The following is a 22,220-nucleotide window of genomic DNA, read 5'->3' as shown; positions in this document are numbered from 1 at the left end:
TCCGGCTTAGCCCCCCGAGCTGGAAGAGCAGGAGGGAAGGATGGTGGCCCAGGGGGACTAGAGATGTCACCAGCAGGGGTTGCATGCCGCGTGGGCAGACACACTTGTCCCCTGGGCCCGACCCTCTCTTCTCCCAGAGCGGCAGTCCAAGCTTGGGCCCATGCAGCCTTCTCCTCTTTTCCCCGCCCAGCTGGAAGGGGAGGGGAGCTGGCTGAGAGAGAGGTGGTCGTGAGACAAGGGGAAGGAGGAGGCGTAGCTCTCAGCCTGCCCTGGGGAGGGGACCTGGGTCCCAGAGCACAGCCCTCAGCTCCCTCCCTGGGTGCGCTGGAAGCTGGGAGGCTGGACACAGGTGCTTTCCTAGACTCTCAGGAGGAAGGAGGGAGACCGGAGGTGGAAGTCCCCAGGGCGGGCGTGCCAATCCAGGCCAGTCCCGATTTCCAGATGGGAGCGGTGTGTGAACGGCCTCTTGGGGTTGTCCGCGGTGCGGGGGCCCCAGAGCCCAGCTCCCAGGCTTTGCCCGGAGAGGCATGGCATTTGGTGTCTCCCACGGGCCTTTGTGGGGAGCAGGGCTGGGGTGGGAAGCACTGCCCTGGAGGAGATGGGTGCTGTCCCCCGAAGAAGGGGGTGGACACCAGGCAGCAGACAGCATGAGTCTGCCCTGGGAGAGTCTGGAAACTGAGTCAGCAGCAGACAGGATGGACCAGGAGGTGCCACCGGTCTGAGCAGCTTGGTGGAGAACCGGGCTGTGGGCCATGCCTGCCAAGCCATACCTTGTCTTCGGTCTCCCCGGCCCAGGAGTTAGGAAGTATGAGGGGGGCCCTGACTCGGCCACTCTCTGCTGTCCCTGGTGCAGGTCAAGAATGAAGTGGAGAAGCTCCCCAGGCAGCAGCGGAAGGAGAGCATGAAGCATAAGATGGAGGAGCATGCGCAGAAAAAGCAGCTTCTTGTGAGTTCTTGCCCCTGACTTGGGATGTAGAGGGTTTGGGAGTCCCAGGTTTGAGACCCTGCATGATGACCCGTTTCCCTCTCTGTCCATGCCTACCGTTGAATACCCATCTATTTGTGTGTGTGTGTGTGAGAGAGAGAGAGACAGAGACAGAGAGAGGGACAGACAGACAGAAAGGGAGAGAGATGAGAAACATCAATTCTTCGTTGCGGCCCCTTAGTCGTTCATTGATTGCTTTCTCATATGTGCCTTGACCAGGGGGCTACAGCAGACCGAGTGACCCCTTGCTCGAGCCAGCAACCTTGGGCTCACGCTGGTGAGCTCTGCTCAAACCGGATGAGCCCACGCTCAAGCTGGCGTCCTTGGGGTCTCGAACCTGGGTCCTTCACATCCCAGTCCGACGCTCTATCCACTGCGCCACTGTACTACCACCTGGTCAGGCGAATACCCGTCTATTATTCTGAATACCTCAATCTAGTCTATCCTTGTGTCATCCCTGTTTTTGCCTCTCCCATGCAGTCTTCCTTGATTGCCCTCCAGCTGGAAGTGAGCGCTCCCGTCTCTGGACACCCCTGCCTTCATAGCCACCTCTCCCAAAGCCTTGAGTGCTTCCTGCTTGTTCTGGAATTGTTTGTACGTCACGTCTCCGTGACCAACCCAGGACCTCCATCTGTCTAGTTGGCTTCCTTTGGAGTCTCGAAGACATCAAACCCATGATCTCCCAGTCCTGGTCTTGCTCCGGTGTTTTGAGGGGGCCACCATCCTCCGTCCGGTGGTCAGGCCAGAAACCTTGTCATCCCTGACAGCTCCTGTCCCTCCAGGCCTTCATCACCTCCTGAAGCATGTTTTCTTTTAAATCTCCAAACTTTGTCGGGATGCACAAATTTGCCCAGATCTCCGTGACCCCAGAGCAACTGTCATCTTTTGCAGTCTCCTCCCAGCTGGTCTCCCTGCCTCTTGTTCCTCTGCAGCTCTGTGTCCCACCAGCAGGTGTGAGCGTGTCACCCTTCCCCCACAGCCCTGTGTCTTGAGATCGTTCAGTGACTGTCCCCTGGTCCGGAAGATAAGACCAGCCTCCTTGTGTGCTTAGAGCCCCCGCCGGTCCGGCCCCGGCCAGCCTCCCCCCGGGGCCTGGGCCCTCTGCCTCAGCCTCAGCAGGCTCTTCAGCCCTGTCGGCCACGCTCTCATTTTCTCCCACCAGGGAGGGAGGCTCTGCACACTCTGCTCCCAGTGCAGAGAGAGTCCGAGTCCGCCTTTACAAGAGCTCTGGCCTAGCGCGTCGTCCCCTCTGCAGAGGAGGGAGGGCATTCCGTCTCAGAGAGCTGACGCTGCGGAGGTCACAACCCAGTCTGTCTCCAGAACACCATCATATGTCCCCACAGCCTGTCCCTTGACACTATGATTAGAAAAAATTCAGGGTTGGGCAGGGTGAGAGAGACAGGCCCTCCTGCCCACAGAGGGACAGCAGATTGGCCCTTTCTTTGGGAGGACAGTCTGGCAGTTTTATCAAGTACCTCAAAATTATGCACCTCCCCTGGCCTGGATTTTCTGCTTCTAGAGACTAACCCTGAGGATTGATCATCACAGGGGCTCCTGGACATTTAGCTCTAAAATAGACCAGGAACCAAGCTGTTATATCTGCGGTCAGTGAGTTAGGGCGTAGCCTTACCCTAAAATAGTCTCGGTCGCTAAAACTCATTTGATAGAATAATACATTATAACATGGAAAGGTCTTTTACATAACTTTAAAAATTGTGGTAAAATAGACATCATGTAAAACTGCCGTCTTCACCATTGTCAAGTGCACGCAGCTCAGTGGCATTAGCTCATTTCCACAGGTGTGCGGCCGCCACCACCGTCATCTCCAGAGCTCTTTTCGTTTGTAAGACCGAAACTCTGTCCCCTTGAAATACTTACTCCCCACCCCCCCACCCCACAGCCGCCGGCACCCAACATTTTAGGTTCAGTCTCTACATTTTCTTTCTTTCTTTTTTTTTTTTTTGTATTTTTCCGAAGCTGGAAACGGGGAGAGACAGTCAGACAGACTCCCGCATGCGCCCGACCGGGATCCACCCGGCACGCCCACCAGGGGCGACGCTCTGCCCACCAGGGGGCGATGCTCTGCCCCTCCGGGGCGTCGCTCTGCCGCGACCAGAGCCACTCTAGCGCCTGGGGCGGAGGCCAAGGAGCCATCCCCAGTGCCCAGGCCATCTTTGCTCCAATGGAGCCTTGGCTGCGGGAGGGGAAGAGAGAGACAGAGAGGAAGGAGGGGGCGGGGGTGGAGAAGCAAATGGGCGCTTCTCCTGTGTGCCCTGGCCGGGAATCGAACCTGGGTCCCCCACACGCCAGCCGACGCTCTACCGCTGAGCCAACCGGCCAGGGCTCATTTTATTTTCTTTAATCTCTACTGATTTGACCTCACGTACAAGTGGGATCATACAGTATTTGTTCTTTTGTGACTGGCTTACTTGACGTTAGCAATGTCCTCACGATGCATTTACGTGGGAGCGTGGAGAAGAAGGCCCTTCTTCCTTAAGGCTGAGTCATATTCCACTGTAGGTAAAGACCATGTTGAGTTTATCCACTCAGATCTAAGGACACGAGTTGTTTCCAGCCCATGGCTACTATGAATAATGTTGTTGTGAACACAGGTGTATAAATCTTAGGCATCTTAAAAAAGTAACTATAACCTGGCCTGTGGTGGCGCTGGGGATAAAGCATCAACCTGGAACGCTGAGGTCACCGGTTCAAGACCCTGGGCCTGCCCGGTCAAGGCACATGTGAGAAGCAACTATGAATGGATGCTTCCCACTCCTACTCCCACTTTCTCTCTCTCTCTCTCTCTCTCTCTCTCTCTCTAACATCAATAAAATCTAAAAAAAACCCCGAAAACAACACCATAGGCACACCTAAAAAATGTAAATATTTCACACGTAGCTGCTTCAGAACATCATTTGCAGTCAAGTCAGTATTTACAGTTCCAGTTGTCTCATAAGTATTTTTAAAATCCATTGTTTGAACCAGGGTCCGTATAAAGCCCAGACATCACCAGTGGTTACCGTGTCTCTAAGTCTCTCTTGAATTTCCCTTCTGTATTCTTCCTGTTTTCTTTGGGACCATGATGACTTCCCTTCTGTAACAAAGACCAGAGCCCGCACTGAGCAGTCTGCCCTCCTCCCCCAGGACCGGGACTTCCTGGCCAAGCAGAAGGAGGACCTGGAGCTGGCGATGAAGAGGATCACGGCTGACAACAGGCGGGAGATCTGCGACAAGGAGCGCGAGTGCCTCACGAGGAAGCAGGAGCTCTTGCGAGGTGGGGGCCCCGAGCAGGGGCGGGGGCCGAAATGACACGTCGTCCTTCATTGGGGAAACATGAGGAAGGCCCCCACTGGGGTCAGGGCGAGGCAAACAGACCAGGCGTCCTCAGTGCTCCCTGGCGCCATGCAGATGTCCGGAGAAACGGGGAGGTGAGGAAGGAGGCAGTGTGGGTGGGAAGTGGGGGTGAGCTGTGTGCGGCTGGCGAGGCCGCGAACGGGACCTCCCATACCGAGCCGCCGCCCTACTGGGCGCCTTCGTGCCTCAGTCTCCCCAGATCCGCGCCTCACCCACCGGCATCAGGGCGGGTCCCGCTCTCCTCCCGTGTTGTAGATGAGGAAACAGGCTTAGCAAGCGACTGTCCTTCGGCTGGGGCTGCACAGTTACTGAGGGGACAGGCCGCGAAGGCAGACGTCCCCTTGGCGCCGAGTGCGGTGCCGCTTGGACCCGTTCGTACGCTGGCAAGTCCCTCACAGCATGAGACCTCCCAGGGACAAGAGTGTGGGCCACCGGCCAGGGGGAGGAGGCAGGGGGCGCCCCCAGGGAAGAAGGGGACCGGACACGGTGTCCTTGTGCCTGGCTGGGGTCACTCAGCTCCCTGGGGGAACTCAGATAGGGGCGTCTCTGCTTTAGGGAGCTCTGGGGGGGTGATGGGGTCTCCTCTGGCCCGGGTTTTATCGTGTCCTCGGCCAGCAGAGGGTGGGTGCAGCTTTGTGGGGTGGGCTCTAAGCGGCCACCAGCCTGGCACAGGGGCTCCACTGAGAACAGCTGGGTGGGGGGAAAGCAGCAGCTGGGTGGGGGGAGCTGATTCGGCGCCTGTGGGCTTCCGCATGGGTACACAGGCCAGAGCACCAGCACTGTCCCCGGCTGTCACACGATGGGCGCCCGGCAGGCTTCGATGGCCATAGCAGCTGAGCCGCCGACACCCCTCTACTCGGCATGGACCACAAAATCGGGCCCTTGGTGTTCTGACATCCCGACTAGAGTCAGGGTGTCTCGGGAGAGCCCCGTTTCCTTTGTATAATGATGTCCGTTCGAACCACGCTGCCTGTGGAAGGTGGTTCTGACATTGTCCCGATGTGCCGTGGGTAGATAGTGATGTTCATAGGACAGAAGGACAGTGAAGTCACCTGCCCATTGGCAGTGGGCTGAGCGCCCTCTGACCTGTGAGGTTGCCTGAGGTTCTCTGTATGACACCAGCTCCCCGCCCTGTCCTGAGCACCAGGGTCTATTAACAGGCTTCAGTGATAAAATGTCATACTGTTGTCTCGGTAATGCACCTAGGGGACAGAGAGGGTCTCACCCATTTCCCCAAGGAGAGAACAGTGACACGAGGTCATCCAGTTACCGTCACCGAGTTTCCACAGCCCTTCCCGTTGACCCGTCAGGAGAGCAGAGGTGCTGTGGAGACGGAACGTAAATGTCTCCTAAGGACAAGTCTCCCTCCGTGGGACGGTGGTGCCCAGTGGGCAGAGGTGGACACTGAGGCTGGGAGGTCTTCCACCCGCCCCAGACCCCAGTGATGGAGCTGGGTTCCAGCCCAGGCCCCTGGCTCTGAACACGTCTCCTGGTAGCGTGCCGTTGCCAGTAGGCCGTGAGGAAACGTCTAGGTGTTAGAGCGGGCAGCCCCTCTGGCCTCATCTAACCAGGCAGCACGGGCATCCGCTGCCCTGGGAGGAGGGTCCGGCGGGGCGGGCTCTGGCCAGCAGCGCCTCACAGGCCGGTGTCCCCGCAGAGCGGGAGGCGGCCCTGTGGGAGATGGAGGAGCACCACCTGCAGGAGCGTCACCAGCTGGTGAAGCAGCAGCTCAAGGACCAGTACTTCCTGCAGCGTCACGAGCTGCTCCGCAAGCACGAGAAGGTGAGCTGTCCCCGTGGGAGACCTGGGCGGGGCTACCCCCTGTGCTCCCAGGAGGAGTCAGGCTAGTGGGAGACCTGGGCGGGGCTACCCCCTGTGCTCCCAGGAGGAGTCAGGCTAGTGGGAGACCTGGGCGGGGCTTCTCTGTGTTCCCAGGAGGAGTCAGGCAGGTGGGAGACCTGGGCGGGGCTACCCCCTGTGCTCCCAGGAGGAGGCAGGCTAGTGGGAGACCTGGGCGGGGCTACCCCCTGTGCTCCGAGGAGGAGTCAGGCCAGTGGGAGACCTGGGCGGGGCTACCCTCTGTGCTCTCAGGAGGAGTCAGGCCGGCCAGTGGGAGACCTGGGCAGGGCTACCCTCTGTGCTCTCAGGAGGAGTCAGGCCGTCTCCGTGGGAGACCTGGGCGGGGCTACCCCCTGTGCTCCCAGGAGGAGTCAGGCCAGTGGGAGACCTGGGCGGGGCTACCCCTGTGCTCCAAGGAGGAGTCAGGCCATCTCTGTGGGAGTCCTGGGCGGGGCTACCCCCTGTGCTCCCAGGAGGAGTCAGGCCAGTGGGAGACCTGGGCAGGGCTACCCCCTGTGCTCCCAGGAGAAGTCAGGCCGGCCAGTGGGAGACCTGGACGGGGCTACTCTGTGCTCCCAGGAGTCAGGCCGTCTCCGTGGGAGACCTGGGCGGAGGTACCCCCTGTGCTCCCAGGAGGAGTCAGGCCGTGTCCGTGGCAGACCTGGGCAGGGCTACCCCCTGTGCTCCCAGGAGGAGTCAGGCCGTGTCCGTGGGAGACCTGGGCGGGGCTACCCCCTGTGCTCCCAGGAGGAGTCAGGCTAGTGGGAGACCTGGGCGGGGCTACCCCCTGTGCTCCCAGGAGGAGTCAGGCTAGTGGGAGACCTGGGCGGGGCTACCCCCTGTGCTCCCAGGAGGAGTCAGGCTGTCTCCGTGGGAGACCTGAGTGGGGCTACCCCCTGTGTTCCCAGGAGGAGGCAGGCCAGTGGGAGACCTGGGCGGGGCTACCCTCTGTGCTCTCAGGAGGAGTCAGGCCGTCTCCGTGGGAGACCTGGGCGGGGCTACCCCCTGTGCTCCCAGGAGGAGTCAGGCCAGTGGGAGACCTGGGCGGGGCTACCCCTGTGCTCCAAGGAGGAGTCAGGCCATCTCTGTGGGAGTCCTGGGCGGGGCTACCCCCTGTGCTCCCAGGAGGAGTCAGGCCAGTGGGAGACCTGGGCAGGGCTACCCCCTGTGCTCCCAGGAGAAGTCAGGCCGGCCAGTGGGAGACCTGGACGGGGCTACTCTGTGCTCCCAGGAGTCAGGCCGTCTCCGTGGGAGACCTGGGCGGAGGTACCCCCTGTGCTCCCAGGAGGAGTCAGGCCGTGTCCGTGGCAGACCTGGGCAGGGCTACCCCCTGTGCTCCCAGGAGGAGTCAGGCCGTGTCCGTGGGAGACCTGGGCGGGGCTACCCCCTGTGCTCCCAGGAGGAGTCAGGCTAGTGGGAGACCTGGGCGGGGCTACCCCCTGTGCTCCCAGGAGGAGTCAGGCTAGTGGGAGACCTGGGCGGGGCTACCCCCTGTGCTCCCAGGAGGAGTCAGGCTGTCTCCGTGGGAGACCTGAGTGGGGCTACCCCCTGTGTTCCCAGGAGGAGGCAGGCCAGTGGGAGACCTGGGCGGGGCTACCCTCTGTGCTCTCAGGAGGAGTCAGGCCGTCTCCGTGGGAGACCTGGGCGGGGCTACCCCCTGTGCTCCCAGGAGGAGTCAGGCAGGTGGGAGACCTGGGCGGGGCTACTCAGTGCTCCCAGGAGGAGTCAGGCCGTCTCCATGGGAGACCTGGGCGGGGCTACCCCATGCTCGCAGGAGGAGTCAGGCCGGCTGCTGGGAGACCTGGCCGGTTCCCGGGATGCTGTGCCTCTGCTCAGAGGGCCCGGAGGAGGGGAAGCCATGCAGGGAAGCCAGTGGCTGGAGCAGCTCCTTCACAAGCTCTGACACCCATGCGTGTGTCCCTTTCATGCTTCTTTCTTTTCCTGCATCCTCTCGTCCTGCCTTTCTTTACATTGTCTTTCCCACGGACTCCTTCAGCATCTTTTAGGTATCAACTTAAACACCACCTCTGCCAGGAAGCCTTCCTTAATCTCCCCAGACCCATTGAGGGCCCCTGCTGTGTGGCTAGAGCCCCCTCTACTGTGTAATCGTCTTGAGTTTAGTCCCCTTAGTGGGGACACAGACTGATAACTGACTGCACAGCTGACACGGGTTAATCACAGTTTCTAATCTCCATGCAGTGATGGGAGTCAGCATAGGGCTGTGGTGGCTCTGAATAAGGGTACCCAACCTACTGACAAAGTCAGGGAAGGCTTCCTGTAGGAGGTATTGCCCGTGCCAAGTTTTGAAATACAAATAAGTGTAAGGTAAAGGAAAAATTCAAATCTTGATTTTTTAAAAACATGAATTGATACCTGCCATCAAAATGATGAACCATCTGTTTTAGTGCACATTTGCTTCGAGTTAGGAGCGTGTGACCAGCATGTCACCGCTAATAAGAGAAGAGAGCATTTAGAAGGATCTAAACACTGTTAACAATAATGTTTAAAATGTTACTTAATGGTGGACGTGAAATGACACAGCCTTGCTCTACTGAGCATGCTGGGCCACGTGGGTCCTGGGCTCCTGACTGAGTGGCAGCCTCTGTGCCCTGACGGCACCCCTGTGCTCGGAGCGCCGCTGACCTCGGCCCCGGCTGGCTGTCGCCCCGCCCCCTAGGAGCTGGCACAGATGCAGCGCTACAACCAGCGCATGGTGGAGCAGCTGAAGGCGCGGCAGCAGCAGGAGAAGGCGCGGCTGCCCAAGATCCAGAGGAGCGAGGGCAAAACGCGCATGGCCATGTACAAGAAGAGCCTGCACATCAGCGGGGCGGGCAGCGCCGCCGAGCAGCGTGAGAAGATCAAGCAGGTGGGCCCCGGGCTGTGCTGGCGGGGGGTGGGGCGCCCAGGCTGGGGGGGGCCTGCACCTTACTCGGGTGGGGAACACGAAATCGAGGGTGCAGCAGAGGGTCTCGGAAGGAGGTCTGCAAGTCACAGCTCGGCAGCTTTATTAGCCTCCCCGACCTCTCTCTGGTGCACAGAGGAGAATCGCGCCGCTTCCGGGCACTGCGGTGCTTCTGTCCCGCGCGTCCTCTGCCGCTAACCCCTTCCTGTCATCCCCTCACATGTCCTCAGTGTGGCTCGGGGACTTGGAGTCGCTCCTTGATTCCTGTGTGGGACATGTCCTAGCACATGTCACAGCATAGGGCTGTGTCTCCATAAGCCTTGAGGGCAGAGGCTGGGTCTCAGCTCGGGTGGAGGACTCTAAATGGGGGGGGGGGGACGTCCCTCTGACCGGGTGTCCCTGGGTCAGGGCGGAGGTGGGTCCCCAGCGCCCCCAGCCAGCCCCCTGAGTAACCCCCCTCCCCCCACTCTGTTGCAGTTCTCCCAGCAAGAGGAGAAGAGGCAGAAGTCGGAGCGGCTGCAGCAGCAGCAGAAACACGAGAACCAGATGCGGGACATGATGGCACAGTGCGAGAGCAACATGAGCGAGCTGCAGCAGCTGCAGGTACCCGGCTCCCGCTGCCCCCATGGCCTCAGTTTCCCCCGCGGCTCTCAGCTCAGGGGCAGAGACTCAACCAACAGGGAAGGCTTCTCAGGGTGGAAGGGCTTCAAACCCGCAGGGCAACATAACCTTGGCCAGATCACTCCCCTCCCAGGCCCTAGTTCCCACACCCGTGGGATGGTGTGGGAAGTGGTGATAAGTCCTATTTTGTAAGAGAAGAGTAAGGCTTTCCAAATGAACGGAAGTGCCTTGCCCAGAGCCTCACAGTGGGCCTGCTGCTAGACTTCTCAGTCATCACTGTGTTGGGAAAAGGCGTCCCAATTACCCTAATACAAAAACCGGACACAGACAAGAAAGGGAAACTACAGACCAGCGTCTCTCGTGAACACAGATACGCAAACCCCCAACAAAATATTAGCAGGCCGAACCCCACAATGTGTAAGAATTATACGCCGCGACAAAGGGGATTTGTACAGGCTGGTTCAACATTTGAAAATCAGTCAGTGTAACCTGTGACGTCAACAGGCTAAAAAAGAAGACTGAGGTGATCAAGTGCAGGAAAAGCACTAAGCAAGAGCCAGCGCCTGTTCGTGATAAATACTCGCAGTGACTAGAGGGGAACGTCCTCAATGTGATAAATAACATCTGCAAAAAACCTGCAGCTGACATCATCCTTAGAGGGGAGGAGTTCAACGCTTTTCCATGAAGATCAGCAAAAGCAGTCCTGGTGGCCCTTGCCAAGCGCCTTGATGGCCCCTCTCCCTCGGAGATCCCTGACCTCTAGTTTGCTGGGTCCTGAGTGTGCCCCACTTCAGGAGCTGGGGGAGCCCCCGTGTGGTGCAGCGAGGCATTGCCATGTTGAGGGATGGGCCGACCCAAACCTCTGTGACCTCAGGAAATTGCTCGGGCTGTTGGGATCCATCTGGCAGTTTCTGGAGATGGAAAGGTTACAGGCGTTGAGGCCTGCCAGGCTGGGGCTCTGCCCTTTGCTGCCGTGTGGATTTCAGCCCAGCCACACACCTGCATCTGTTTTCCCGTCCCCGCCTCACGGGGTCACCGTGAGGAGTAACTGGGCAAACCCATACAGAATGCTGGGACCCTGGGTCCTAGTAGGTCTGAGGCATTCAGTGCTGCTCTGACACAATTCCTGACTAAAACAACAGCTCCTAGAACTCGTGAGATTGAATCCCAAAAAGAAAAATTCCCCAGGGGGGGACTTCAGATCAGGGTGGTGGGGTAGGGAAATGGGCCCCCCTCCTCTCACGACCACATCGAGGTTACCAGGACGTTACAGAACAGCTGTGGCTGAAACCACCTGAGGATTAGCTGAGCAGAAGTCCTAAAACAGGCTGTAAAGCAACCGCATTGAGACGGCTAGGCTGGCTGGAGGCGTGGACCAGGCGGGGCCCACTCCCGTGGTTTGGCAGTTAAGATTCAGGAAGGGGGGGTTTCTCAGCTCCAGAGGTACCAGTACCCCCCGATGTGTCCCAGCCCACAACAGCTCGGTGCTGGGAGGAGGAGGCCCACTATCACAGGGAATGCGTCTGAGTCAGGCGGGGGCTGCTGAACACCAGAGCGGATCAGTCCAATTAAAAACGGGCAGAGGACCTGAACAGACCTTCCTCTTGAGGATGAGCAGCTGGCCACCAGACAGAGGGAAAGGTGCCCAACACCACAACTCATCAGGGAAACGCAAGTCAAACCACACAGTCAGATACAGTCTCACACCTGCCAGAACGGAACGGCGCTCATCAATAAACCAACAGGCAGTAAGTGTCGGCGAGGATGTGGAGCAAATGGAAGCCTCGTGTGCACTTGGGTGGGATACAGATTGGTGCAGCCACTGTGGAACACGGCATGGAGGGCTGTCAGAAACGTAAACATCGAACGCATGACCAGCAGGTGCACACACATCCTGGTATTTATTCGAAGAATCCCCCAAAACACCAATTCGAAAAGATACATGCACCCCCCTGTGTTCACTGCAGCATTATTATTTACAACAGCCAAGAACAGAACCAGCCGAAGCGTCCATTAATGGCCGAATGGATAGAGAAGATGTGGCACGCCTATACCGTGGCCATAAAAAACCATGAAGTCTTACTATTTGTGACAACATGGATGGACCAGAGGGAATTATGCGGAGTGACATAAGTCAGCCAAAGACAATATGATTTCACTTATATGTGGAATCTGAAATAACCAGAATAAACAAACAAAGGAAACTAACAAACTCCCAGGTACAGAGAACTGTTGGTTGCAAGACGGGAAGGGGCGGGTGGAGAAGGTGAGGGGATTAAGATGTCCGGAGGAACAGTGATAGAAGCAGTCACAGTGGTTTCAAGTACAGCATAGAAAATACAGCTAGTGATGTTCTAATAACTGCATATAGTGCCAGGTGGGTGCACAATGGAAATCACTATGCTGTACACCTGAAACAGATATAATATTCTATGTCAACTGGAATGGAAAATTTTTAAATATTTAAATATCCCCTAAGGGTTCCACTCTTCCAACCAGTAGGGTTCAGGTCCCTGGATAAGGATACTCCCCGCCTGCTTCATAAGCTCCTATAAACCACAAGATTGGTTCCCTGTGCGGACCCCACAGGGGCCTGTCGCTTCTGCCTGTGCGAGGCACTGAGGTGGGCGTTGAGATAGTCCAGTTACCGCAGAGCGAGAACAGTGAGGTGGGGTCCAGGGTCCCCGCACCCCTTGCCATAAAAATGTGTCCTGATGAAATGACATATGAGGCAGAAAAATGTGACTTATATAAATATATCTAAAATATGTATGCATACAGATGATCTTAGCTAGCTCAGGCTGCTAAACAGTAGGAGTTTCGTGTCTTCACTGATCTGGAGCCCAGAAGCCCAAGGCCAGCTGACCGGCATGGCTCCAGTCTGGGGAAGCCCGCTTCCGGGCTCGCGGGTGGCCGCCTTCTCCCTGTATCTGCACACGGCAGAGAGAGAGGGAGCGAGCGAGCCCGTTGGCTTCTCTTCTTCTAAGGGCACTAAAGCCGTGAGGGTCCCGCCCTCATGACCTCGTCTAAACCTAATGATCACCCAAAGGCCCCACCACCAGATACAGTCCCGTTGAGGATGAGTCCTTCAACATACGAATTTGGGGGAAACACAGTTCAGTCCATAGATCGATGTTTAGCACAATGTTAAATAGGAAAAATTAAGAGCAACCCAAGCGGCCAAACACAGCGGAAAGCTGATGGACCCGTACTGTGGGTGATTCCGTCAGCGCCAAAAATGATTATGAAGATTGTTTCTTTATAGAAATACTTCCGTTCCCATACTAAGTGGGAGGCGAGCAGGGGTCAGAGCTGTGTAAATAGAGGGAGCTGAACAACACATGGACAGAGCCCGACGGGAAATAACAGCTGAGGTCCCATGGCGGTTGCTGTGTGTGGTGGGGTGAGGGCACGTAGTGTCTTGGTTTATTGTTAGTTTTACTGTTTCGTTACAATGATGTGTTGATGAGGCTAAAATGACGTGTTGAAAAATTCAAATGATGGCCTGACCTGTGGTGGTGCAGTGGATAAAGCATCGACCTGGAAATGCTGAGGTCGCCGGTTCAAAACCCTGGGCTTGCCTGGTCAAGGCACATTTCTCTCTCTCTGTCTCTCCTCTCTCTCTTTCCCTCTGTCTCTCCCTCTCCTCTCTAAAATGAATAAAAAAAAAAAAAAGAAAGAAAAATTCAAATGATGTACAAAGCAGAAAGCTGCGAAAGTACTGTTGACCGCACTCCACAGTAAGAAATATTAATATTAATATTCTGGAATAATCCCCCAGGCACCTTTTGGTGAATTATACATTTACTTGTATGGAGTTTTCTATAAACGGGGTTTATAATCCAGGAGAAACAAAGAGGGAATGGGGCTAGTGTCCACGTGGCTACCGTGCGGGGTGTGTGTCTCCCTCTGAGCTGCTTACCTGTTCTGCCTGCAATGTGTTCCAGAATGAGAAGTGTCACCTGCTGGTGGAGCATGAAACGCAGAAGCTGAAGGCCCTGGACGAGAGCCACAACCAGACCCTGAGGGAGTGGCGGGACAAGCTGCGGCCGCGCAAAAAGGTAACCACGTGGGGGCTGGTGGGCTCAGCGGTAGGCTGTGCTCCAGGGCGGGCCACAGGTGTCTGCCTGCCTAGGAGGTGGATACAGACAAGATACACATTTATCGATTTGTTTTAAAGAACTGGCTCATGCAGTTGGGGCTGGTAAGTCTGAAATCTGCAGGGCAGCTCGGATCAATCCAGGGAAGAGTTGATGTTGCAGTCTTGAGTTCTAGAGTAGTCTGGAGGCAGAATTCCTTTTTCCTTAGGGGGCCCTCAATTGATTGGATGAGGCCCACCCACATTAGGGAGGGTAATCTGCTTTACTCAAAGTCTACAGCATTAAATGTTAATCACATCCAGCCTGACCAGTGATGGCACAGTGAATAGAACATCAGCCTGGAACGCTGAGGTCCCAGGTTTGAAAACCCGAAATCACCGCCTTGAATGTGTGCTCAACTGGCTTGAGCATGCAATCATAGGTATGATCCCATGGTTGCTGCCTTGAGCCCAAAGGTCACTAGCTTAAAGCCCAAGGTCACTGACTTGAGCAAGGGGTCCCTGGCTCAGCTGGAGCCCCCCAGTCAAAGCATGTATGAGAAGCAGTCAGTGAACAACTAAGGTGCCGCGACTCTGAGTTGATGCTTCTCATCTCTTTCCCTTCCTCTCTGTCTCGCAAAAAAAAAAAAAAAAGTTCACATCTAAACAGTTTCTTCACAATGACGTCTAGACTGGTGTTTGACCGAATGACAGTACCATGGCCTCGCCAGGTTGACAAATCAGCCACCACAGGGTCTCAGTGGAGACAGGGGTACTGTACAGTGTTGCGCAAGAAGTCACCGTCCCCTAGTTCAGGCCGAGGACACACTCATTTCCTGACGCTCTCCCAAACTCTCTGAGCAGAGCGCGTCCCTGATCGCCCCTGGTGACGTGTCCCGAGGCCCTGAGGTTGGGTCTGCCATCACACATCAGCTCGGCTCGCTGTGACTGAGGTCTGGACAGGAGGCAGCCGCCCACCTCAGCTACGGAGTGGCCTCGGAAGTCCTTGAGTTGAGGCTTCCCTCCCTGTGCTGATGGAGCCGTCTGGCTGGAAGCTGGCCAGGGTCCCAGAACTTTCTGTTAGCCGGCCCGCGCTCGGCGGTTTCTGTAACTCCAGCCTGCTGGGACTGCTGATACTTGACATGCAAGTCAGTCATGCCCCTGCTGACACGAGTCGACTCTGGCACGGGAAATAAACGTTAACCTGGTGCCTCACTCGGGGGTTCTGTAGACCCTTGGCACGTCCTCAGAGAGCTCGAGAATGAAGGATGACGTTGCCTGTAGCAACCGCCTCACATCCCAGATGGCGCCACGGGGCTCCCGGGGCCTGGGGGGGGACGGCATGCGCCCTGCTGCGGGGCTGCCTCCGCCGATTCCGAGTATCTGGGAGGGTCGATGAAATGTTGCTAGGGGCCCAGTTCACACAGGATGTGGCCTCCGACAGAGTCAGGGCTTCCCTCCTGAGCCTTGCTGCTCCGGGCCCACCACCTGTGTTCGAAAATAAAGGTTTTATTGGAACACAGCCACGCACGTTCATTCACACACTGTCTGGTTGATTTCGCACTGCAGCCGCAGGGAAGGTGTGACAGAGAACTTACAGCCCGCAGAGCCAAAAATATCTACCACCTGGCTCTTTCCAGAGATAAGACTGCCCTCTCCTGTCTTAGGTCACGTGGAGGACTATACATGGTTAGCAGGATAGAGTGGTATTTAAGAGCTCAGGCTGTGGATTAAGACGTGGGAGGAAGTCCTAGCCCTCCGGTTACTGCCGGTGAGACCCTGGGAGAGTTACTAACCCTCTCTGTGACAGTTATTAGAATTAAATTGGTATTCCTGTAACAGAAGTCCCAAACTGATGGCCCGTGGCCTGAGACTGGCTTACAGACATTAGGTTTGGCTACTACCTAACAATTAAAATTTTTTTTTTTGCAATTTCCCAACTAAATTTTACATAAATTTCTGGATTTCCAGTGTCTTTTGAAAACTCATGAGCTCTGTCAACACTGGACCCATCAAATGACGTGGCAGCCGTCAGCTGGATCTGAGAAAAACTGTTCTCTTCAGACAGAGCATGTGCTCTTCACCTCACCCCAGTCCCCACCACTCCCTACTGCCTCTCTCTTCACTCATTTAATCACCTGGCTGGCTCCCACAGGCGCTGGGTTTTGTAACCTGTTTGGTACAGGAGCTTAATCACTACTACTTTTGTATGGCTTATGTCTACATTTGCTTGCCCAAAACACTGATATTAATCTGTGCAGCGAAGGAGAACTTGAGCCCACTGTCTGGTGCATTGCCATCTGTGAGATGGGGCTTACAAATTTCAAATCAGTCATGTCCAACCAAGATGAGGAATGGCTTCAAAAACCTTGCCTTGGCCTGACCAGGTGGTAGCGCAGTGGATAGAGCATTGGATTGGGATGCCAAGGACCCAGGTTTGAGACCCCGAGGTCGCCAGCTTGAGCGTGGGCTCATCTGGTTTGAGCAAAAGCTCACCAGCTTTGACCCAAGGCCGCTGGCCCAAGCTAGGGGTTGCTTGGTCTGCTGAAGGCCCATGGTCAAGGCACATATGAGAAAGCAATCAATGAACAACTAAGGTGTCGCAATGCGCAACAAAAAACTAATGATTGACGCTTCTCATCTTTCCATTTCTGTCTGTCCCTGTCTATCCCTCTCTCTGACTCTCTCTCTGTCTCTGTCAAAAAACAACAAGCCCTGGCCAGTTGGCTCAGTGGTAGAGTGTTGGCCTGGCGTGCAGGAGTCCCGGGTTCGATTTCCGGCCAGGGAACACAGGAGAAGCGCCCATCAGCTTCTCCACCCCTCCCCCTCTCCTTCCTCTCTGTCTCTCTCTTCCCCTCCTGCAGCCAAGGCTCCATTGGAGCAAAGATGGCCCGGGCGCTGGGGATGGCTCCTTGGCCTCTGCCCCAGGTGCTAGAGTGGCTCTGGTCGCAACAGAGCAACGCCCCAGATGGGCAGAGCATCCCCCCTGGTGGGCATGCCGGGTGGATCCCTGTCGGGCAATACGAGAGTCTGTCTGACTGCCTCCCCGTTCCAACTTCAGAAAAATACAAAAAATAAAACCAAACAACAACAAAAAAAACCCTTGCCTTCCTTCACGTGGTTGTCTTACAACAGGGAGAAATTGGTGTTGTGACTCAGCGTCTTTTCCGGTCATTCTTTAGAGGTAGAGAGAATTTGCTGGAGTTTAGTACTATTGAAGCAAATAGTTATTTGTTAAGTAGAGACTATTTCAGGGCATTCAAAGAATTGTCTTAAAAAGGACATGTAATGCCAGGCCTGTGGTGGCGCAGTGAATAGAGCACCGACCTGGAATTCTGAGGTCGCTGTTTCAAATCCCTGGGCTTGCCCGGTCAAAGCATTGCCCCTCTTTGTAAAATCAATAAGTACATTTTTTTCTTTTTAAAAAGGATATCTCTAATAGAATGCTGGTCAATGTGAAAATAGATACTTCTGTAAGAAAAATAAGGAAATCTGATCAACCGTCAAATATCTCTAGATCAGGGGTCTCAAACTCAACTCAGCATGGGGGCCACAGAGCCAGATCACAGCTGTTCGGCGGGCCGCACTAGGTCTACAAAAGGCAACTGTTACGCAACACTTTTCAGTATCACAAAACGACCAGAAACTGTAGTTCGCATCACAACTGCTGTTAACTAAGTTAATATCTAGCTAGGATGCTAGAGAAATGAAAAATACAAGTAGGCCCCTAGGCTTACTTAATTTTATCCAAAATATTTTGAACTTCGTGGAGTAGTCTGCGGGCCGCACAAAATTGGCCGCAAGTTTGAGACCCCTGCTCTAGATAATGAAGTCACATTAACTGAGCAATCCTTGTGTGCCTAGCTTTGCAGATGGTAAGCACAGGGTTTCAGGGTGTGAACTCCTGAGTCAGACCTGGGTTCACACCTTGGCTATGTCCTGAGCTAGGCGAGTGGCCCTGGGCAGGTAACCCAAGCTCTCTGAGCCTCAGTGTGTCCATCTGTAAACGGGGAGAAGGGTGTCTCCCACACAGGGCAGAGGTGAGATGCAGCGCACAGTGCCTGGTGCAGCGTAGCGGAAGGAAAGTGGGAAGACCCAGTCACCTAAGCAGTGAGGCCTGGGAGGGGAATTTCTTGGGAAGGCCGCTTTGGTGGGGGTCCCGAGGCCGGCAGACCCATGTCCTGCAGAATCTGACTGAGCCCCGTGTCCCCTCTCTCTGTCTCAGGCTCTGGAGGAAGATCTGAACCAGAAGAAGCGGGAGCAGGAGATGTTCTTCAAACTGAATGAGGAGGCCGAGGGCCCGAGCCCCACCACCCCAAGCAGGGCCACCAAGTTCTTCCCCTACAGCTCTGCGGATGCTTCCTAACGGTGCCCCGGCGCCCCCACTTCTCTGAACAAGTAACTCAGGACCCCCTCCCTCCTGCTTCCACGCCCGCTCCAGTCCAGCCCCTCGCCTGCGCCACCCGGTGCTCCCGACTTCTCGCTCACTCGTGGATGGTGAGGTTTCACTACGTGTCGCCTAACCTTAACATACCTTCTTCCTGAAGGCGAGGTCCCTCCAAGCCGGCAGTGACTTGGGTTGTGGGTGGGGTCGGGGTCTAAGAGGAATGAGTGTCCTGTGGCCTCCAGCACCTCCTATTTGCCAAAACACCGGTGTTGCTGTCTGTGGGCACAAAGGGCTTCTGCTGAAGTCGCCGTGGGCTCCTCGTCCACATATTGCAACTCGTGGTGGCTTTTCAGCCATCCCCCGCAGCGTCAGACAAGAATCACGGGTCCCGACAGCCAGCCGCTCGGGGGGGCCCTCATTTCTCCAGTTCCCCCGACTTTTCTCTCTCTCTCGGGGCCGTGTCCACAATGGGGTGGAGCCGGAATCGTTCAGTCTGCTGGTCTCGGGTGTTTCAGGCTGTGTGTGTCCCCCGCTTGCTGCACACTCGTGCACAGAGGGCTTGGGTCCCTGGCACTACCCGGGCCTGCCTCCACCCTGGCCCTCTTGTGCCAGGTGGGTCGGAATGGGTTTGCCTCCTGAGCCATTGGTATGGGGCGTGCTGGGTACCGGCACCAGAGGCACAAGGTGGCACAGGGCTTTGGGCCCCCACATGGTATCTTCGGGGATAAATTCCTCACCACACACTTCCACAACCCGGTTCATTTCTGTTTCGCACCTGCCCAGGTAACATGGGAAGGCCGCCTCCCTCTGCCCTGGGCCCATCCTAGTTCAGGAGCCCAGCCTCACACTTGGGACAGCGGCTGGCAGTCACTGGGACTTCTGTTCGGGAAGCAAAGCGTCAGGGAGAAACATGCTTCCTGCCCCCGGAACGGGGCAGAAGCAAAGCTCCTATAGCTCAGGCAGAATCCCGGGCGTTCCAGCCACTCAGCTGGCCTCCCAGATTCTCTTATTACTTTTTAACTTATTGATATTAGAGAGAGGAAGAGAGAGACAGACAGAAACATCGATTTGTTATTCCATTTATTTATGCATTATCTGGTTGAATCTTCTATGTGCCCTGACCGGGGATCGAACCCACAACTTTGGCGTATCAGGACAATGCTCTGAGAGCTGTCAGGCCAAGGCAGGCCTCCAGATTCTGATCCCCAAGGGCTGCAGAGTGGTGATAACCCAACAAAAGCAAATGCTCAAACTGACATGTGGCTTATTTACAAAGAAAACTTTTTCACCTTGATTTCTAACTGGAGAAAAATATAAATGAATGGCTTTGTCAGGAAGACGCCTGCCTTAAAGAAACGAGACAGCGTGCTGAAGGGGATTGTGAGGAGTCACCTGGGCACCGTGAGTCTGGGTACTACTTTGCTGGTGACAAAGCGACTGCCACACCTCAGGATTTTCTCCTCCTCTACTCCATGTGGTTAGGTTCGCAGCTGGTCCTTCTGTGGCAACTCCCTGGAAGTCTCAGCACTGGCTGTTGATCTTCTCTCCTAGATCTTGCGGAGGGAGGACAGCCATTCGGAAGGAGAGTGGCTCGGGTTCCCAAGTCTTACAGGTGCCGAGAAGGTGCTCCGGAGGCCGTGGGAAGGCAGGGGTGCCCCGAGGTTAGAAGCATTCTGCTAGCCTGGCTCAGTATTTGACCCAGGCGGGACCCTTGTCAGGTATCGGCAAAGGGGACATGTACAGTGCCCCTTTTGATTCCCTTAGGCGCCCTGGTGCAGGTAAACGTGACCGGGGAGTACTGTAACTACAGACGAGAGCCCAGTTCCGCCCGGGGAGGCTAGCGAAGGCGCTGTAGGGCCGACCGGGGCTTGGCGTGCAGCACGTCGCCTTTGGCAGCCGGGGCTGTGACGCTGGGTATTAGGTGAAATGCCAGGTTTATGGCTCAGGCAGATCTTCTTGTTCACATTGGAATCTTGTTCAAGGAGTTGCCGCCTCCCTGCCCAGGCCCCGCCCACCAAGTCCTGATAGGTCCCCTGTTCTGTCTGGATGGGGTCCGATTGGGTCTCCCGGCCTCAGGACCTCGCCAGAGTGCAATGCCCGTCATGGAGAGGGCCCGCGCAGCATTCCTCGTGCCCTGTGCTAATGCTTCCTCCGTAAGGGCCGGACGCCCCGTTTTCATCCCGTTTGTGGCAGAGTAAATATAACTAACTTATATTTTCCTTTTATGAAGAAGTTATTTTTATGTAGTTTCCAAACTTTGTACAAGACTTTTGTAAAATGTTCTCGGCAAAGTTAACCGCAAGAATGTAAATATTCTTCTAATAAAGTAAGGAGGGCAGAAACCCTACTCGTCTTTGGGGTTGTTGGGCACACTCATCCACATGTGCCCGGCCTCTGAGCACACTGGTGCCTCCCCAGGCCATCCAGCGCTCTGACTTTGGGGGTTCTGTGGGGAAAGAGGTTATGCCTGGCTGTGTGTGTGTGTGTTTTCTCTCTACAGACTTTTAATTTTTTTTGAGAGACAAGAAAGGAGATGAGAAGCATCAACTCATAGCTGCGTCACTTTAGTTCATTAAGTGCTTCTCATATGTGCCTTGGCGAGGTGGGGAGGGGCTCCAGCTGAGCCAGTGACCCTTTGCTCAAGCCGGTGACCCTACGCTCAAGCCAAATGAACCCGCCCTCAAGCTGGCGATCTTGGGATTTCGAACCTGGAACCTCAGTTTCACAGGTCAATGCTCTATCCATTGCACCACCACAAATTTACTGTTATTCTCATTTAACAACAAACATCCAGCTACCAAGAGTTTTCACAGGCTAACTTATTGAATCCTTTCAACAACCCACAAGGAAGACGTCATTCCCCTTTTATAGATGAGGAAGTGGAAACTCAATTCAGTCACTATTGTTGAGGATCAAGTATTGGGAAGCACCTATTAAACGGATTTTTTATATAGTCGACTGGTGAAATTCACTTTCTCAATTTCTGGGAGCATACCAGAAACTCTTTACCAAGACTGACTGATTAATTTTCCCATTGATAGGGGGGAATGGAGGGAGAAAGGGTGAGGGGAGAGAGGAGTAAGAGGGGTAGGGAGAGGGAGAGAGAAGTAGGGGAAGGGGGAAGAGAGAATGGGGAGGGGAGAGGGGGGACGGGAAAAGAAAGGGGGGGAGATGGGGAAGGGGGGAAGAGAGGAGGGAGAGAGAAATAACTCACCGTTCCACTTGGTTGTGTACTCATTACTTCTTGCACGTGCCCCCGTGTGCACAGGGATTGAACTCCTGGCCTCAGTGTGCCTGGATGATGCTTTATCTACCGAGCCACCTGGCCAGGGCCCTTAGTAAATGAATATTAATTACACCTGTGTAGTAGAGAGAATCCTATTTGTCTGGCAAATCCTACTTCATCACATCCCTCAGCAGCCCCTCCAGCCTCTCAGGACGGATGAGGCACTGACCAATGAACTGTGCAGGAGTGAGGTTCCAGGTGAGGCAGTTCACAGCTGCTGAGCCTCCCCCGGCCCAGCAGTACTGGAGACCATGGTTTCCAGATGGTCCGACTCTAAGATGGGGGCTGGCTGACCACGCTGGACTTACATGAACCAGATTGTGTATTAAGGTGTGAAAACCTAGTACAGGCAGTCCCTGGATTACAAACGAGATAGGTTCTGTAGGCTTGAAAATGTTTATGTGCACAGAAAGGTAAAAAATACTATATTAAGCCCTGGCCAGTTGGCTCAGCGGTAGAGTGTCGGCCTGGCGTGCAGGAATCCCAGGTTTGATTCCCGGCCAGGGCACACAGGAGAGGTGCCCATCTGCTTCTCCACCCTTCCCCCTCTCCTTCCTCTGTCTCTCTCTTCCCCTCCCGCAGCCCGGGCGCTGGGGATGGCTCTGTGGCCTCTGCCTCAGGCGCTAGAATGGCTCTGGATGCAACAGAGCGATGCCCCAGAGGGGCAGAGCATCGCCATCTTCCCCTGGTGGGCATGCCGGGTGGATCCTGGTCGGGCGCATGCGGGAGTCTGTATAACTGCCTCCCCGTTTCCAGCTTCGGAAAAAT

General features: G+C 55.5%; 1 protein-coding gene across 1 annotated transcript in view; it reads left to right on the top strand.

Annotated features, from left to right (window-relative positions):
* Positions 1-21,119, top strand: part of STK10 (serine/threonine kinase 10) — a 95,145-nt gene extending 74,026 nt beyond the window's left edge. Inside the window, exons 13-19 of the mRNA XM_066388213.1 lie at positions 854-946; positions 4,130-4,259; positions 5,997-6,121; positions 8,856-9,044; positions 9,558-9,683; positions 13,649-13,762; positions 18,005-21,119. Coding sequence (XP_066244310.1) covers positions 854-946; positions 4,130-4,259; positions 5,997-6,121; positions 8,856-9,044; positions 9,558-9,683; positions 13,649-13,762; positions 18,005-18,145 — 918 coding nt within the window. The 3' untranslated portion in view covers positions 18,146-21,119. The remainder of the gene's footprint in view (positions 1-853; positions 947-4,129; positions 4,260-5,996; positions 6,122-8,855; positions 9,045-9,557; positions 9,684-13,648; positions 13,763-18,004) is intronic.
* The last annotated feature ends 1,101 nt before the right edge of the window (positions 21,120-22,220 follow it).

Source organism: Saccopteryx leptura, chromosome 6 (assembly GCF_036850995.1).
Source record: "Saccopteryx leptura isolate mSacLep1 chromosome 6, mSacLep1_pri_phased_curated, whole genome shotgun sequence".
Lineage (NCBI taxonomy): Eukaryota > Metazoa > Chordata > Mammalia > Chiroptera > Emballonuridae > Saccopteryx > Saccopteryx leptura.
Note: the sequence above shows the minus strand (reverse complement) of the source record. Positions and strands in the feature narration are given on the sequence as shown.